Raw genomic sequence first — 18447 nt, 5'->3', positions numbered from 1 at the left:
AGACTTTAACTAATGGCTCTGATAGAATCCTCTGCATGTTTCCTATGGACCTAATCAAATTTAATTTATTAAAAAGACTTCTGTTTATTTCATGGAGATTAGATGAGATGTAATTTATAGTCTTGGTGTGGGAGTCTGGTTTTCCATCCAACACAGTACTATCTCTAATCAAAGAAAGTCACTATAGTGTCTCACGAAATTTAGAAGGAAAGTTCTTTACATCACTTAAGAAGGATGAGCAGAGACTCGATAGAAAACTGGCTTGTAAAAGGCATGGACACAGCTACTAACACCGTCCCCTCATATTGTACCTAAATTTTCTCAACCAGGCACTTCGTCTAGATAGTGATCTCACACACTTCAGTACTTGCCAGCAGTCAAGTTTTAACTCAACCAGTTTTTAATGTGTTCAGCAGCAAAGGGAATGGGGCAGCTGCCACCTTGGATTGGTCATTTAAAGGATTATGATATTCACGTAAAATTGCTGATGATTTCTAGACACAATTTCGGCCACGCTCCTGGATCCTGATATCCAAGATCCTGGATAAAGTTCAAGCAGAAAATATATTTGTATCTGCAATGTTAATTCTACCACTGGATGGCTTTACATGAAAGAAGAAACAATTTAGAAAACCAGAAGAGCAATACCTTGTCTTTCTGAAATGGGGATTTTGTTCCCTTGAACAAAAGTGACAGCTGAGGAGAGCTTGTTTCTCAACTTACTGTTCTCTTTTGTAGGAAGAATGATAACTGTTTAACATTCAGCACAAACTTCATATGGAAGGAAACACATTGAAATAAACTTATTTGCATGTTACAGAAGTTTTCACAGGACATATAGCCACATCTTAGCTGTAATAATGGTGTTTTAATGAAACTTATTTGTTTCTTATTTATTAAAACTTTATTTCATGGAGATTAGATGAGATGTAATTTATAGATTTGGTGTGGGAGTCTCGTTACATGAACTTATTTGCTTCCTATTTGTTAAAATTTATGTTTTAAGTGAAATTCATTTCATGTTAATTAGAAAGCAATCTTTTCGGCAATGAGTTTTGGTGATCAAATTGCATGTGGACCCAAGAAGACACTGCCTGAGCTCAGAGTTTAGCCACACCTTCAGAAGCCCAAGTGTATCCCTTGTCACAGTGACCCCTGTGAAACCAAGGGGAGAAAGCCATCTGTTAACTCTGTGCTGTAAAGAAGATGCCATACTTGCTCTTTGACATCACTAGCGATAGCTGGTAATTAATTGTGATTATAAAGACAAATTCTTTCCTGAGAATACTGTAACAGCATTTTGATTAATACTGAGATTCTAAGGAACATCCCCAGGACAGCGTTATTTGATCATAGAACTTACATCTTGTCTTCACCTCCCTCTCTATCCCAGCTTTACACAAGTGCCTTTGATTAGCACGTCCTTAATAAGATACTTCACTGAAAAAGAAAGCAAAGAGCAGGAAGGCAGGCACTGAGTTGTGGTTGTAATTCAAGAACTGAAAAGAGCAGGGGGTGGAAATACATCAGGGATATAAGAAGCCGAAACAGTCACCCGCCTTCCAGATGACCACGGCGCTTTTAATCAGGAAATAAGCAAGGATCAACCCAGATCCACCTGCATGTTTTGATTACAGTGACACCGCAAGAGCACTGTGGCTCCAGCCATGAATCAGAAACCCAGCACGCCACCTCTCACGCAAACACGTAATAAACAGACGGGGCTTCAAACACCCCTCATTTATTATAGTGACGTTTTAAAACCGCTTTAAACGGGAAAATTCGGATTCGTCTAGAGGAACAGGGGCACATCTCTCCACCACCGCAACTAAAAGTCGAGACCGGCGGAGGACTGGGCTCATCGCTACAGACCGGCTCGCCCCCAGTCCGCTCGGACTCTGCGCAGTTTAGGGGCAGGTTTCCGGCGTGGAGGCTTCCCGCCCTGCCGCCAGCAGGCCAGCAGGCCCGCCGCCCCATGCCGCCCCGCCTCGCTTCGCGGCGGAGCTCCGCCTCCCATCCGCGCTGCAGGCGGAGGGCTACGGGTTACGGGCTGAGCCGCGCCCGCAACGACGTCTCTCCCTTCAGTCGACCACCCGCCAGCACCCAGCCCCGCTCTCCCCAGCAGCCTGTTCCCGGCGGACTGGGGCTGCTTCTCAGCGTCGGCTTCCCCTGCAGCCTGGAGGCTCCCAGTATGAGCTGCATCGTTCGCGCTGAGAGACAGAAGGTAGGGGCAGTGGGCCGCGAGTGGCGGAGGCCCAGCATGCGGCGGGCAGGCGGCGGCCGGGAGCGCGGCCCTTTGTTCCGGCGCGGGGCGCGGCGGTGGCGCGGCCTCTTCTCTTCCCTCCCGTCGCCGAGGGAGCGCGCGCCCCCGCTTGCCCGCCGCTCTCTGGGGCCGTTCTCCGCGCCTTTTTCACGTTCCGGAGTTGAGGGTCGTGCCGAGGTGGAGCGGGGCGAATCGCACTGCGACCGGCGGCCGCAACTTGGCGGGTGGGAGAGGGGCGCCGGAGGGCGCCGCGGAGCACGGTCCGGCCGCGGGGCGAGGCGGCGGCGCCGGTCGGTGGGGCTGCGGGGCTGCTGGCCGCCTGCGGCGGCACGCGTCGTTCCCCGGCTCTTCCGGACGGATGGAAAAGATTTCCGGTTGCATACAAGTGATCGGGGAGTGAGAGGGAGCCGGGGGAAGAGAGAAATCCGCGCGAAGGGAGGCGTTGGGGAACGGAAAGATCGGGTTTGAAGAGGCCGCGGGGTTGGCACCGCGTAGGAGGGCTGTACCTCGAACTGGAGGCCGGCTGTGGCTGCGGCGCTGGAAGCACGGGACTGGCGGCTGAAGCGGGGAGCGGCTCCGGCTGCGAGCGCGGCGTTGCGCGGCCGTTGGAGCGGAGAGGCGCTGCTGCGGGGCTCTGCTGCGGGAAATGCTGCTTCCAGGCCTTCCCGACGTACGCTTCTGCACTTGGAGCTCCTTAAACTGCTCGCTCGTAAAGACGGCCCAAAAACTGAATTTCCTTGTACTGTACGTGAAACACACGTACCTGCTTCGGAGAACGTACCTCCTCCTTCGGTCCTTCACCACTTCCGGCGATGCCTTGTGCCTCTGTCCATTGGTGGTCTGTGACGAGGACACTGCTTAGATTGACTTGCAGCAAACTGAATCTCCAGTTACAGCTTGTAGTTACTGACAATACGAAATTTGTAATGAAAATCAACCAAAAAGCGAATGTGCAAAGGAAAATTGACACAACATCCACTAGTGCTAACTTAAATGACATCTCTGATGTAAAGAAGTTGAGTCTCTTCAGTGGTGTCGATATGCATCTTAGTCTGTAATATTTTACCCAAATACAGACTCACACATGAATCTACATTCTGACACAGGAGTGAGCTGCAGGTGCTGCAGCTCTGACCCGTGTTTCTTCTGCATGAGGCTGTGAAAAGCCAGAGGGGCCATGGTGAGCAAGAAGTTTTCAGGAACACCAGCTACAGTGCTGAGTTCCATTGTGCTTACACTGTGTCCAAGCTGTCACTCGTTCTATCACCAAGCATCAGTTGAAAAAATAATGTTTTGGTGTGAAGTTGGAGAGGTAGTGCCTTTAATTGGCAAATGTTAAAAACCAATAGCTTTGACTCTTTTTTTTTTTTTTTTTTTTTCTTCCTTTCACCTGAAGTAGTGAAAGCCCCACTGGGTTGTAGCAAAGACCAGAGCGCTCAGTGGGGGAAGAAGGCATGCACAGCCACCACCAAGCAATGGGCTGGGGGCTGTGCTCCTGGTGCTGCACTGTTCTGTTCCCCCAGTGGCTGTGTGGTGGAGTGTCCTGGCCTTGGAGGGCCTTGCAGAAATTCAACAGCGGTCGCAGTGCAGCAGGTTTGTGGGTTGAGATTTTATGTTAATGTTGAAATGTCTTCTGCTGTGATGTAACAGTTTAAAAACAAAACAACAAAAAAACTCACCTTGGATGAGGGAATCCTTTGTTTTCAGCGCAGTTAACAATGTGAATTTTCTTAATTTTGACTTCTGTTTGCTCTTATAGCTACCTGAGCTAATAATATTTCAATATATTTGCATTGCAGGATGCATGTAAGAGGATAGCATGGTCAGCGAAGGATAAAAAGAACTGATTTCCTGTGAAGGTGACAGAGCACTGGAACAGGCTGCCCTGGGGGTGGTGGAGTCTCCTTCTCTGGAGATATTCAAGACCTGCCCATACACTTTCCTGTGCAACCTGCTCTAGGGAACCTGCTTTAATAAAGATGAGTTTAAAAGTTAGTTTAGAGCAGTGGATTTATCATGAAGAATTTATCTATGAACTGTGAATCCTCCAAAAGATTCACCCCAGATGTGAGAGCCTCAGTGCGCAGGCGGAGTGTTTGGAAGCAAATATTGGGCTGCAAGGGAGCTCTGCCAAGTGAGGTGCAGGTATGTGGGTGCTAGGCTCTTCTGTGGTGCTGGAACTGTAGCAGGAAGCAACCCAGCATTTGCATTGCTCCTCTTTGCTTTGGTTTAAAAATAAGTGCAGGAGACATTTGCTGGAGACAAGGCCTTTTCTCAAATGGAAGTTCCCATTCTGGAATGCTGATCCTGTAGCTTTAAAATATTTTAATTTTTGTGGGTTTTTTTGGTGGAGCTCAAAAAGTAATCATTTCAGGGGTGTCAGGCTTCATGTGTGCATAGTTTACAGTGACCTCTAATTATTGCACTTGATTTAACAAATAAAGCCTTGGAAAATTACAAAAAGGAATCCAAAGCTGCTGGTAGTTCTAGTGGCAGTCCTGGATGGGGAGCTGGAAAAGAGTGTAAACAGTGATCAGAAAAGTTGCGAGTGACAGAGTTATTTAGTTTTTTAAAATAACTGTTGGAAGAAATTTTATTCACATTACTTTAAGGCAGGAAATGCTGCCTCCTTGCTGAATTCCATCTCATTGAAACCATTGTTGTAGCAGTAGTGTGCTGAGACAGCACAAGTAACATAAACCTGCAGCCAGGGGTGGAGCTTGATCCTCGAGCTTCCTTCCAATCCAAGCCATCCTATGGTAAGCGTATTTGTTACTGTGGGTTTTGAGTAATTACGTTAGCCACGGTTTGCACACTCCACAGTCTTGAAGTTTTGTAGTAGTACTGAGATAGCTGGGGTGTTGGGATTCCTTGGCACTGACGGTGGGGTCTGGAACTGCAGAGCTATTTGCAGAGGGCTGTCCTGAGCCCAGCTTGCCTTTGGGCCAGTGTGGGCCTGAGACTGCTGCATGGAACAGTGGTGGTGCAGGCATTTTATTGAAGTTATTCGTATGGTTGCAGATTGAAATCTTCCCAAAGGTTTGTTAGGTAATTAACAGCAATTCCAATGAATGTCGAGCAGGGGAACGCTTGTCTGGATGTGGCAGCACTATGTGTCATTTGCTGTTGGTAGCTGGAGACCTCAGATGGGTGAGTGAGTGGCTGAGCTCAACTGAGAGCCCTGGCTGAGAGCTGTGGGGGACAGGGGCTGGGTTCAGCTGGTACCCCAGGTACCCCCTGCCCAGCTGCAGTACTGCTAGGCTCCTGCAGCTGCACGGCATCTGGAGTTGGGAAGTCAGGGATCTCTGCTCTAACTGTCCTGAGCGGCTGAAAGTCTGCACTTAAGCTAATTCATTGTAACTCTTGTGTCCTAACTGCATTTTTTTTACCAATACTATGTTTCAAATAAGGGGAATCTTCCAGGGAAGCACGTAGGCCAGGCTGTTGGCTTTGTTTTTAGGAAATGAAATGTTTTGCTTTAGGAACTGAGCTGTACCTGTTTTGCCAACAAGGGAGAAATGCTGACTTCCAAACAGTTGGTGTTGAATAATAGTTGGTACTATACTAGTGGTATCACTGCCGTCACAGAGCAGCTCTCCTTGGTGCGCTTCTGCCTTCTCCAGCGGCCAGGTGTAACTTTTGTGCGCGGGGCTGCTGGTGGCCCCGCCGGCCTCGGCTGGCAGCTGAGCTGCTGCCGAGCTGCTCGGAGGCTGTGTGGCTGCGGCTCCCGGCCGCCCCCTGGAGCAGGCGGTGCGCTGCTGTGCTGCCGGTAGCGCGGGTGTCTTGGCCTTGTTTCCGAGATGGAAAGAGCTGTGCCCGTTTTCAGCAACGTGATTCCGAATGCCACATTTAATCTGTTGCTGCAAAGATGGTTTTGGAACGCAGGCGGTGGAGAGGTTGATACTTTCCTGAGGCAGCAGCGGGGTCATGGAAAGTTCCAGAGTGGGCATTTGCTGCCTGCTCCCTCCCCGCTGCTGCTCCTCCTCTCCTCCCCTCCCTGAAAAGCCCAGTGTAAACGACTTGCCCACATGCAGCACCGCAGCAGCCTGGCCCAGGATGCAGCGCCTGTGGCTCCGCTGCTTGTCTTCGGGCAGTGAAGAGACTTGTTAGCCGAGTGGTTGTCAGAAAGAGCGTCCAGCTCTGACTTTTGCATGTTTTGTTTGGAAGTGCCCAGGACTGGAGACATTCCCTGTTGCTTCAGACATGTCTGTAGTCCATCTTCAGCCCATTTTAGGCATTTAGGAGAAGGATACAAGTAGATGAGTTACGGGAAAAGAAAAAGATAGGAGGCATATGGAGTGGCTTTTTTTTTTTTTTTATGTAATAGTTCTTGTTGTGTTACATAGGGATTGTCTACTTGTGTAAGGAAGCACTAATGTCTAGGTACAGAAAGCACTGAAGTTAGGCTTGTCTCTCTATGGATACACAGAAGAGTACAGTTCACCTCCCATTGGGCAGGTAGACATGCTGTGGGTATGGATTCTATAGGTTGTCTCACCTTTGTAATGGAAATCTGGGTTGAGCGGAGCTGAGGAAATTCTTCAGGAGACCTGAAGTTTGACCTGACGGTATACAGCTGTGTTGTGATTTGTCCTTACTTGATAACTTCTCCTTTATTGCAGATTACGATGCACGATTATCACAGAAGAAATTCATGTCTATAGCTTTTAAGGACTTGATTACATCATCTTCAAGCCTGGTAGTTTTGGAATCCATATTGCAGCTGCAACAACAAGTTTGCTTTTGCGTTTAAATAAATATCTTTCCTATTAGAAGATATTGAAGTGCTCTGTTTAACCACAGGGATACCACTGAAATATTGTAAGATTTCCCAGTTGCAAATTTACAGTCATATATTTGCTAGGTAAGTTACTACTGTTAGCTGTGATCCTCAGAGTTTTGCTGAAATTCTGTGACTAAAAACTTGATGTCACTTTTATTTTTGTTTGCGTTCAACAAAGCACGACAGTTGAAAATGTCTGCAAACTGAAACAATTCTGGGACTGTTGTCAGATTGGGTAAAATACTTTCTGTAGTCAGTGAGGTGAAAACAAGTGGATTCAAGCTGCAGTTACTTGTGTAGGCCTTGCTATTTGTGGCACTTAAATTTTGTCAGAGGTGGCTTCTCTTAAACTTCAAATGGAAATGCAGGTCATTGCCGATAGTGTTAGTAGCATCCCATGAACTCTTTCCTCTAAAACTGCTCAGGAAATCCTTCTTCTGCAAACATTGGCAACTCAGATTCGAGAGAGACAAATTCAGCATGCCATCTCAGGCTTTTTTTTTTTAGTATTCTTAATTAGCTTCCTGTTTGCAAAGTGGACTTTTCCTAAAGTACTTGACAAAATGAAAATTAATTAAATGATAATGAAACAGCTTTCAAATTCAAAAGTTGGTTTTCTGAAGTTATTTTTCCGATTTTGACCCTGTGTGTTTGTGGTGGCACCTTTGTGTACGGGCGAGATGCTCTGGGAAGTTACTTTGGCTTCACAGTGACTTAGATTTATGGTGGTTTTATTGGTGCTGATGTTCTTTCATAATTTTCAGCTACTCTTATGGTTAAATACTTAAGTTGTTACTCTCAAAATTTAAACAAAATTTGAGACGTGTTTTTTTCTGTAGCTGTTCTGCTTCCCTTGTTAACTTAAATTCTCAGTTCTTAGTTTTCATTGTAGCTGCTCTTCAGGTCTGTGCAAATGTGAAGCTGGCTGATACAACGCCTTGTGCCAGTGGCAATGATTTGGTCTTTACAGAGGGCCATAAAGCTGTTTTTGTGATCCACAGGTCTTTCACAGCACCTGGTTTTGGAGCTGTTACCTGCTGAAGTGATGTGCACTACCTTTTGGTTATTTATCCTACTTTATTTTAAAAAGTTATGGCTCGTCTCACTCTGAAAAATCATCGATCTGGTCAGTCCAGAGAATTGTTGTCAGCACACCCTGCAGCGGTAGAACTCTTAGAGTTTGTGTTTTGAGGAAGAGGCAGCTTTGAAACAGTTATGGCCAATGTCCAGTGTCAAAAACAGTCTGTACTTCTGTAAGTAAAGCAAAATGTTATATCTGTAAATGACACACATTCTGTTTTCAGCCAGACCAACGCCAAAATGATTCCTAATGGATATCTGATGTTTGAAGATGAAAATTTCATCGAGTCATCTGTTGCCAAACTAAATGCCTTACGTAAGAGCGGTCAGTTCTGTGATGTCCGACTCCAGGTAATTCTTTTCTCTTCAGAACGGTGGTTGTGTTTCTTTATTCTTTACAGCACGTAAAGCCATATGTTTGTGCTGGGATGTAGTATCAGCTGTGATGCTCTGTTTTGGCTTTTGGAGAAGAGCAGTGTTGATAACACACTGATGTTGAGTTGTTGCCGAGCAGTGCTGTGCAGAGCCAAGGATGTTTCAGCTTGTCCTGCACTGCCAGTGAGGGGCTGGGAGGGGGTGGGACCAGGACAGCTGCTCTAAGCTGCCCATGGGGATCTTCTGTACCACATGGCATTGCCTGGAAAACTGTGAAACTGAAGGGAGTTGGTTGAGCGGAGTGAGGACTGCTGGGTGTGCTTGGCTGGTGCTGAGCAATTGCTTGTGCTTTGCTTGTTTTGTAAATGTATTTATGTTATTGCTGTTATTTCTCTCCTTTCTCTCTATGAGATAGCTCATATCTTAACCCACAGGTTCTTCCTTTCCTTTTCTGATTCTCTCCTCTCCCACTGGTGGAGGGATGGTGAGCCAACTGCTGGGTAGTGCTGGGTGGCTGGGAGGGTTAAACCACAGCAATAATTTTTCCTCAAAAATCCATGTTAAAAAAATAGAGTTCAGGTACTACTTTGAGAGGAGCAATGTGCCATGCTAATGTGTTCTTCTCAGGTGATGTAAACTGAAAACTATTGCTTCTGAAGTAAAATACAAAGTAATTGAACTGTGCTATTCATTTGGGTAAGCCCTTATGCTGCTATAATAGGGATGTGTTTAGAAGAACTCTTACAGTTCTTATTTGTATTTTAAAGGTGTGTGGGCATGAGATGCTGGCGCACAGAGCTGTGCTAGCGTGCTGCAGTCCCTACCTGTTTGAAATCTTCAATAGTGATAGTGATTCTCATGGAATTTCTCATGTCAAATTTGATGATCTCAATCCAGATGCTGTTGAAGTTCTGCTGAATTATGCCTATACTGCTCAGTAAGTATTCTGAGAATTTAGAGAGGACAGACTTGAATTTTGAAAAATCAAAGTAGTGAAGTTATATTTCTTTCAATAGGTTGAAAGCTGATAAAGAACTGGTGAAAGACGTTTATTCTGCAGCAAAGAAGTTGAGGATGGAAAGAGTAAAGCAGGTACAGTTCCTAGCTGTTCCACATGTCCTGTATGGTTTCTCAGGCAGGCAGTGCTAGGCTTTTTGGTGTCAATGGGATGAAAAATGGACTGTGGAGAAAGTGCCTGGGGGGATGAGCTTCTGTTTGTATTGGTTTGAGTGATGTCAGCATGTGTTCTTATCTTTGTGCCAAAGGCTCTCTGAAGCTGTTTTTATTTGTGTGCTTGTGTAAGTAAAATGGTGTATGAATTGTAGCTGGCTCCCTTTGTGGGAGGCAGTGAAGTGCGTGGTTGTTTTGGGGGGCATAGTGTTTCTGGTATGCAAAAAAGGTGTTGCTGAACATTAAGGTTGCTCCTGCTTGGCTTTAGAAATGCTCATTCTTGCTTCAAATGGGGATTTTAACAAGAGAATTGGGATTTGTGTCTACACTCAATTGCAGATGGGCAGTTTTGAATAGATAGAGAAGTTCTGAATAGTAGAAAAAGATGGGATCAGAATATCATGTCAGTAACTTTTGTGTGTATATGACTTTTTTTTTTTAAGTAAATATATGCTTTAATGGAAGGGGACACTTCATTTACAGCAACCAGCGCAGGGGGCATAGCAACAGACAGTCACTGTTCTGCTGTCAGAAGTGAGTTGTTGTATGTAGGAGTGGATAATTTATACATACCAAGACCTCACAAACTAAGATGTAGCGTTGTTTCTGAAAGGTCTGTGGTGACTACTTGCTCTCCAAGATGGATGTTCAGAGCTGCATCTCTTACCGAAACTTTGTAAGCTGCATGGGAGACTCGCGCTTGTTGAGCAAAATTGATGGCTACATTCAGGAACATCTTCTGCAGATTTCAGAACAGGAGGAATTCCTCAAGCTTCCACGGTTAAAGGTTAGCTGAAGTTTGTAGACATAGTTATATTGTGGGATTCTGGGCAATGGGAAGGAATTTTCAGATCAGCTTTCCAAAAAGTTTTCCAAGGAGCTATTATTTAATTTTTCTACTTCTAGTTAGGAGGCCACAGCATGATGAGTTTTACCAACAATATAAGCATTCTGCCTGTATTAATATTCACGCTTAACTGCAGAGAGTACATGCATCCTGCTTTAACATAAGTGATAACTGCAGCTGTACTTAAATGTACTTCAGAGTTTTTGCTGCACAGTCTGAGAGCTCCAGCTGTCTTATAGCTCTGCAGTACAGTGAGAGTTACTCTCACAATGTAAAGTATGGTATGCTAGGATAAAACCTGTAGAGCAAATCATCCAGTAATGCTTTCCTCTTCTATTTAAAGCTTGAAGTAATGCTTGAAGACAATGTTGGCCTACCCAGCAATGGCAAATTGTACACAAAGGTAATCAACTGGGTACAGCGCAGCATCTGGGAAAATGGAGACAGCCTGGAAGATCTGATGGAAGAGGTTAGTCTTTAAGAAAATGGGGCTAAACACTTTTTTTTTTTTTTTAATTATTATAAAGGATGATCCCTTTTTTTCTTTTTTTTTCTTTCCATTTTTTTAAACTATGACCCTCAAGAATTTAAATTTTACTGTAGGTACCCCTAAGCTGAGAAACTGGGGGGGTATTCAGGTGAGCTGAATGAACTGTTCAGTCTGGTCTTCTGCTTTTGTTTTTTGCTCGCTGTGTGCTGTATAGTACCCAAATAAGTTGCAAGTATCTTGCTTTAGAGCTGGGGAGGTGGTACTGAAACGTGCTGTAGGTCTTGATGCTTTCCTTTGCAGGTTTTGCTTGTAAATAAAAAGTAGGTAAAAGCTTCTAATGGTTGTTCCTCCCCATTGATTTATCTCCCCATAGGTTTATTAACAAAACTAGGATACCAAGGCTGAAGAATCAAGAAGAACCCTCAAGTGTATTGACACGTACAGAAGCAGCAGTCCTGCCCCAGTTCTCCTAAGAAAATCCACTGTGGGCAGAGAACGATGATGATGATTTAATGGTGTTTACTTACTCATTTACAGGATACATTATTTTAAAAGTTTTGTGTTATTAAATGGCTTTGCTCATGAATACTAATAGAAGATGTAGCCCAGACAGTTGTTAATGTAAAAATTAGTGGGGAATCCAAATTTCTAATTGGCTGGAAAAAAAAAAAAAAAAGGACTTCAGAAATATCCATGAAACATCAAAATTTTCCCAGTTTGTTCTACAGGCACAATAAACCTTGAGAAACGTTTGTATAGGCAAAAGTAGATGTTGATGCTGTCATATTCTCAGTGTACATTTCCTCTGGGAATAACTCTTTTTAAGCTTTGCTCGTGTTGAAATTCGGATGCATTTCACTGAAACAATTGCATCTGATGTTTAGATGTGGATAGCAGTTTCCTCCTCTGCTTAAATTTGTGTTGTCTCCCCTCATCCCCATTCCTTTCTTTTAAGAGTCCATTGTTGGCTTTTCTTAATTTCTTTTGGTCAAGATAAATATGTGTATTTTTCAAAGCAGAAAACTTGTTTGTGGGGATAACAGATACTTGCATGAGACTGTGAATTTATGTAAATCTGAAATCTGCAAATTAATGTACTTCTCGCTTGTCTAATGTTTCTGTGCTGGAAAACTCAATAGAAGTCCTTGGAGACAGAAGATTTCTTTCAAGCTGAAAAAGTAAGGAACCTTCATCGAATGTTTGATGATTGCTGCCATGACATCTGCTTCCTTTTAGTTTTGTCATTCTGCTAGATTGAGATGAGATGACAAGAAGTATGCTGGCGACTGCCTTTTGTTAATCTGCCTGTAGCCACGTGGCAGCAGGAGCGGAAGCCAATGGGTAATCTGTTGTTGTTTTTGCAGGTTCAAACACTGTACTACTCAGCTGATCACAAGCTGCTTGATGGAAATCTGCTAGATGGACAGGCTGAGGTGTATGGCAGTGATGATGACCACATTCAGTTTGTGCAGGTACAAATTGCAGACAGACTGAGGTAACGCCAGATAGACTGGAACAGTTCACAGCAGCCTGAAGTCTTGTGTACTGTAGCAGAAGAAGTAACTGTCATGGTGAAATACAGGACAAGAAAGTGTATCTAGATCAAGAAGGCTTGAAAGCAAATATTTAGACTCTGTTGCTGGGTATCCATCGGTTTCCATCAGACTGACTCAAAGTGAGCCTGTGCAAAAGAGTGCTTTAGGTTTGATAGTTTCACTTTGAAATAGGCCTTAGGCTGTTAGGAGGAAAAAAAGGTAGGGAAAAAAAATCTGTAGCAGATTAGTTGCAGCTTAGTAGGGATGTCTAGGAAATCATCTCCAGGACACTGAAAGAACTCTGCATGACATGCAGTTTTCCTGCTCACAAGAATGAGATGCATCTTAAAATCTCAGCACCGAAAAATATTCCAGACATAAATTCTAATAGTTGAGCTGCCAGCATCTGTGTCTTCTGTTCATCTGTACTGATAACATGCAAGAGAAATTTTGAAAAGCAGCAGGAAATGGTTTCTGATCAAGAGAGAGATGATGCTTTGTGTACAAATCAGTGTCATGCTTTTTGAGAAGAGTCCTTTTTACAAAATCCTTTTTATAACAAGAACTCGGTATTTCAGAAACTGGAATCCAGCTTTTTAGAAACGTGGGCAGCCAAGAGAATGTGAAAAACCCACAGGCAGTGAGTGTGGGAAAAACTGATGATAAAATTTGAGTTACAGGTGTTATAACTTCTGTGGCTGTTAAGGCAGCTTAAGGAAAAGAGAACAAAGTTTTAATTGAATGAAGATTCAGAAGAAGCAGACCATCCACAAGCAAATTGCTTTTCATGTTGAGCCAAATACAGCTGTTAAACTGTACTGCATGGTTGTCATGAGTGGTGTAGTCTGGAAATTTTGTGACAGTTTCTATAGAAGTAAGACTGCAAGGAGCTGCAGGGGCACCAGAAACTTCGATACTGAGGTTATATAATCTTTGTTCCTAAACAGAACAGGCAAGAATTTTAACTTCTGTGTTTGGTTTTCACAATTTAGAAAAAGTCTGAACAGTCCAGCTAACTGTGCAGCGTAGTCTGAAATGAGAAAGTTTGTCTTTTCTTGATAAATCACAGTACAAATTTATTGAAGAAGAAAAGGAGGCAGAAATCTCTCGGTGGGAAGTATCAAGGGGTTAAAAACCAGAAAGCCAATCTGAACACAGAGCAGAAATAAGTTAATTTGTCTCCATGGAATGAAGAGGGTAGTTAATAATCTCTTCCAAATAGCTTTATACAATTAATTTCCAGATACAGGGTTTTCGAGTTTGTAAGTCACTTGTCTCAGATTGAAGTGGATTTTCCTTTTGGTTTGAAATTCTTGCTAGTGATGCATATTGTCTAGGAATTAGCAGTGATTTCTGGTTGCACAGTGGGAGTACAAAGGTGCAAGCAAGGTGTCCTCTTGAATCGTTCTGCATTAGCTGAGAGAGGAGAAGGTAGAAGGAGGTGCAGTCTCTGGCTAGGTTTCTGTAGCTGCCTTTTGATTTTGCAGAAGAAGCCACCACGTGAGAATGATCACAAGCAGATAAGTAGCAGCTCCTCTGGAAGTCTTTCTCCAAATGCTACTGTGCACAGTCCTAAGCATGAATGGAAGATCATTGCTTCAGAAAAAACTTCAAGTGAGTATCAGAGGAAGTGGGGAGGTTGTCTAAGGGATGCATTATGTACCTGGCTCCCTTCCAGTCTGCAGGGATTCCACGTCTGTGAAGGTGTTTGTTCTTGCCGATGATTTGAATCGAGTAATCTGCCCAGTAGTGTGTGGGCCATTTCTAATATAACTGGGGCCTGAATTTTGGTTACATATCAAGGGGCATCTGGAATCTTCTAGTGTGTACACTTGACCCAGAAAGTCCTGAGGAGGTGGGCAGTCTGGTTAATTAGCAGAGCTATTTGCTGTGCATTGGAGGAGACTCCTGCCATTACTTTAGATTACTGTTGTATGTGTTAGTAGCACACAGTGTTTTTCAGTAACCAGGCTAACACTTGAAACTAATAACCATAAAAAATAGTACGAAAGGCTCTTTACACTTAGGAGAGAGGCATGGCCAAAAGGACCTAACTGGCAGTCTGGTCTTCCTTTCTGTTCTCTTTGCTGTAGGCAACACGTACCTGTGTCTGGCAGTTCTGGACAGTGTTCTGTGTGTGATCTTCCTGCACGGCCGTAGCAGCCCTCACAGCTCTCCCACAAGCACGCCACGCCTGCTGAAGAGTCTGAGTTTTGAGCTGCAGCCAGACGATGTAATAGAGAAGCCCATGTCTCCCATGCAGTATGCTCGGTCAGGGTTGGGCACAGCTGAGCTTAATGGCAAGCTAATTGCTGCAGGTAAAATAAACACTAACCGTTCTTTTATATAATAGTAACAATAATAAACTTGCTTGATCTGGGGGGGGCTCAGTAAACAAGTGAAGCAATTAATCTTTGGAAATTTAGTACCATTTAATGTTTTGCCTTTTCTGTTAGGTGGCTACAACAGAGAGGAGTGTTTGCGTACAGTGGAATGCTATGATCCACAGAAGGACGCATGGACGTTCATCGCACCTATGAGAACACCCAGAGCTCGGTTCCAGATGGCCGTTTTAATGGTGTGTGGAGATGAGGTGAAATGTTGAGACTATGTAAATGTATGTGGGACAAATATTGCAAGCTTCATAAAATGGTAACAAAAGTTGATTGTGTTCACAAGATGAGTAGAGATAATGAGTTGAATTGTTGCCTACTTGTAAGTGAAATGGGAATTCATGTTTTCCATTTAGGGGCAGCTGTATGTTGTGGGTGGGTCAAACGGTCACTCGGATGACTTGAGCTGCGGGGAAATGTATGAGCCAGAAATAGATGACTGGACTCCTGTTCCAGAACTGAGAACCAATCGCTGCAATGCAGGTAATCGATCTGCAGCTGATGAACAGCTTTTGTTTTTTCTTTATTAATTTAATAGCTTGCTTACTCTTATTTCCTGTTACCAATAGGAGTGTGTGCCCTGAATGGAAGATTGTACATTGTTGGTGGTTCAGATCCTTATGGCCAAAAGGGACTTAAGAACTGTGATGTGTTTGATCCCATAACAAAATCCTGGACAAGCTGTGCCCCCCTCAATATCCGTAAGTTTACCGTGCAGATGAGAATTGTAGAATCATGGAATTCCTCAGGTTGGAAAAAGCCTTAAAGATCATCAAGTCTAACCACAACCTGACCACACTACCCCAACTCTAACAGCCCTCCGCTAAATTGCGGCCCTGAGCACCACATCCATATGGTTGTTGAGTCACCAGGCCTGGATGTGTTTAACACCTCCCTGGGGAGGGAGGGGAAGGAGACTGTAGATTCAAAGCAGCTGAAATTTACAGGTTTTTTTGTTATGGTGTGCTGTTAGTGCAGGGCCTCTGTGCTGAGCTTTACCTTCTGGCATTTGCTTGCAGGGAGACATCAGTCTGCGGTGTGTGAGCTGGGGGGCCACCTGTACATCATTGGTGGGGCGGAGTCGTGGAACTGCTTAAGCAGCGTGGAGCGCTACAATCCTGAGAACAACACCTGGACCCTGATGGCACCCATGAACGTGGCTCGGAGGGGAGCTGGAGTGGCTGTGCATGACGGTAAGCGCACATGGGCTTAAGCAACCTCATTTGCTTCCTGAATTTGCCTTTGAGGAAACATGATAGAAAGAACTTGGCTGTGCCTTTAATGAATTAAAAACTGTGACCATAAAAATAAATGTTTATATATTTATTTTAGGAGCATCAGCTCTGCCCTTTCCTTTCAAGTTATCACACTGCAGCTTCCAGACTGTGACTGTTTGAAATTAGGCACTGGAAATTATTTCAGAGAAATCAGCTCTAACGAACAGGATAACCTGGCTGACCAGTGCCATGACTTCAGAGCTCGAACAAGTGAAGGTTTCTGACAGGAAACCTCAAGCTCTTTCATTGTGGTGTGATCCCCCTTGAAAAAGGGAGGCTGTGGTTGGAAATGTAGAGGATGCTTAAAACTCCCATTTTTGTCTCCTTTGGACAGGAAAACTTTTTGTTGGAGGAGGATTTGATGGCTCTCATGCAGTGAGCTGCATGGAGATGTATGACCCTGCTAAAAATGAGTGGAAGATGATGGGAAATATGACCACTCCAAGAAGCAATGCTGGGATTACAACAGTTGCAAACACTATTTATGCAGTTGGGGGATTTGATGGCAATGAATTCCTGAACACAGTTGAAGTCTACAACCCAGAATCAAATGAATGGAGCCCCTACACAAAAATTTACAAGTTTTAAGTGAATTAAATTCCCATTTTAAACTAACAGGCTTAGTGATCTAATTGTGTTTTAGTAGAGGTACACGTGTGAATAGGGCTGGGGAGGGCGTAGATGTTGCCAACAGCAACACAGAGCTTTTGCATATTGCATATTAATGTGCTGTACATATTTGTTTTGGGAAAAATATTGAGATGAAGGGGTTTCTGGTATATTTTAGAACTTCATTTTAGTTTTTTTTAAAAGACTTTGAAGATACTGCAAGAGAACCCTGACTGGGCCTGTCATTTCAGGAGCTTCCTCCAGCGTTTGTTTTTGTCACTTTGCACATGAAGCAACTTTCTTTTCTCGCAGCGTGTTCCTGAGGCAGGAAGTGCAAGGACTGGGGAATAGTTTTCTCATCGGGCCTTGTTTCTCTTCAGTAACTGAAACAATCTGTAACAAGCCTTATTTAAACAGATACAATGTTTGGGTTTTTTTTTTTTTTTTTTTTAATTAAAAAAAATATATGCCTGCTACTACCTTGTCTTTTATGATTGTCTTTTTATAACAGTTTTTATATACTCAGCAGAGCGTTTTATCTGTTGAAATAAAAATGGCAGATAAAGTTATTGAAGCAAGGAGGCAGCCTTGGACTTCACAGTGAATAAGTGCAACGACTGATTTACCTCTGTACGTGAGCTTCTGAGCTTTTGCCTCTGCTACAGCATTGCAACTTAGCATGCAGAACTTTGGTGAGATGGGAATGGAGTTTCTGAACGTGATGTAGCTCTGACTTTCCAGTATGGGAAGCTTATTTTGGCTCCAAATACTTTGACAAAAATGCAGAGGGTGATTTCTGTACAGCAGTTTTGTTACTATGGTTGACCTAACATTTGTAAAACAAACTTTAAGTGTGGGGTTTTTCTCATGGTTTTTAAACTATTTCTGAGTTGGCAATGAAAATGTATTCATCTGATCTGTTTAGTAACTGTCTTTTTTTTCTAATATTACAAATTTAAACTCTGGTAGGACACATCAAGTTATGTGCTCATAGTACTATGTTTAGTTCATTTCTTCTGTTCATACAGATAATGCGTTGGCTTGGAAGACTAAATGTGTCTAAATGAGTAGTTGCTGCACATCTAACTCCAAGTGCCAGAAGCATCACTTACGGCTTGCTGATGATGCAAACACATTAAAGGTACCTTTTGGGAAATCCTTGCACCACAGGGTTGTGTGTGGTGTCTTTGTGTTCTGTTCTTTAGTGCTATAAACTGTCCCTAATTAAAGCAGAAGTTCAGGTGTCCCTGTGTGTAGCACCTGTAACTGAGCCATGGACTGAGGGAACCACAAGGGTGAGGGCCTCCACGTGCCTCCCACCATGCTGATGGTACTCGCACCTGGCTTAAGGAGAACCACTGTGCTTGTCCCAGGGAGCTGCAGCAGCTGCCAGCTGCCTCTTTGCTACGTCCAGCTGCTGCTCAACTCAAGAAAACTGCTGCTTTGTGTTCTGTGTAAATGGAAGTGAGGTGATGTAACAGGAGCTGAGGTGAGAAATCAGCCCCACAACTGCAGCGTTGTAAGAAATTCTGCACTTTAGGCGTGTTCCAAAGTATCAGTCAAGTAGCTTGTGGGAAATAAAGCCTGTGGTGCTTTGGATGCATGGATGCTTATGGTGGCACTGC

At 43.9% G+C, this 18447-nt stretch overlaps 1 protein-coding gene across 6 annotated transcripts; it reads left to right on the top strand.

The window, feature by feature from the left end:
- Positions 1 to 2012: 2012 nt before the first annotated feature.
- Positions 2013 to 17991, top strand: LOC122181044 (influenza virus NS1A binding protein). 6 transcript variants are annotated; one of them, XM_042873184.1, is made up of 16 exons: positions 2013 to 2224; positions 4063 to 4408; positions 6886 to 7127; positions 8351 to 8477; positions 9269 to 9438; positions 9518 to 9593; positions 10285 to 10458; positions 10862 to 10987; positions 12373 to 12480; positions 14031 to 14157; positions 14637 to 14861; positions 15000 to 15121; positions 15293 to 15419; positions 15506 to 15637; positions 15956 to 16129; positions 16548 to 17991. In XM_042873184.1, exons 4-16 carry the CDS (start codon positions 8367 to 8369, stop codon positions 16799 to 16801), a joined length of 1926 nt encoding a protein of 641 aa, XP_042729118.1. In that variant the 5' UTR covers positions 2013 to 2224; positions 4063 to 4408; positions 6886 to 7127; positions 8351 to 8366; the 3' UTR covers positions 16802 to 17991. The 6 variants fall into 6 exon arrangements, with proteins under 6 accessions (XP_042729118.1, XP_042729120.1, XP_042729117.1 ...); XM_042873185.1 differs by lacking the exon at positions 2013 to 2224 and adding an exon at positions 3669 to 3856; XM_042873186.1 differs by lacking the exon at positions 4063 to 4408 and having other exon boundaries at positions 8355 to 8477.
- Positions 17992 to 18447: the final 456 nt, after the last annotated feature.

The sequence above is a fragment of the Lagopus leucura genome, unplaced genomic scaffold (assembly GCF_019238085.1).
Source record: "Lagopus leucura isolate 7727_CA_CO unplaced genomic scaffold, USGS_WTPT01 Super-Scaffold_100009, whole genome shotgun sequence".
Classification (NCBI taxonomy): Eukaryota; Metazoa; Chordata; class Aves; order Galliformes; family Phasianidae; genus Lagopus; species Lagopus leucura.
The sequence above is the reverse complement of the archived record's forward strand: the minus strand, read 5'-3'. Positions and strand labels throughout refer to the sequence as shown.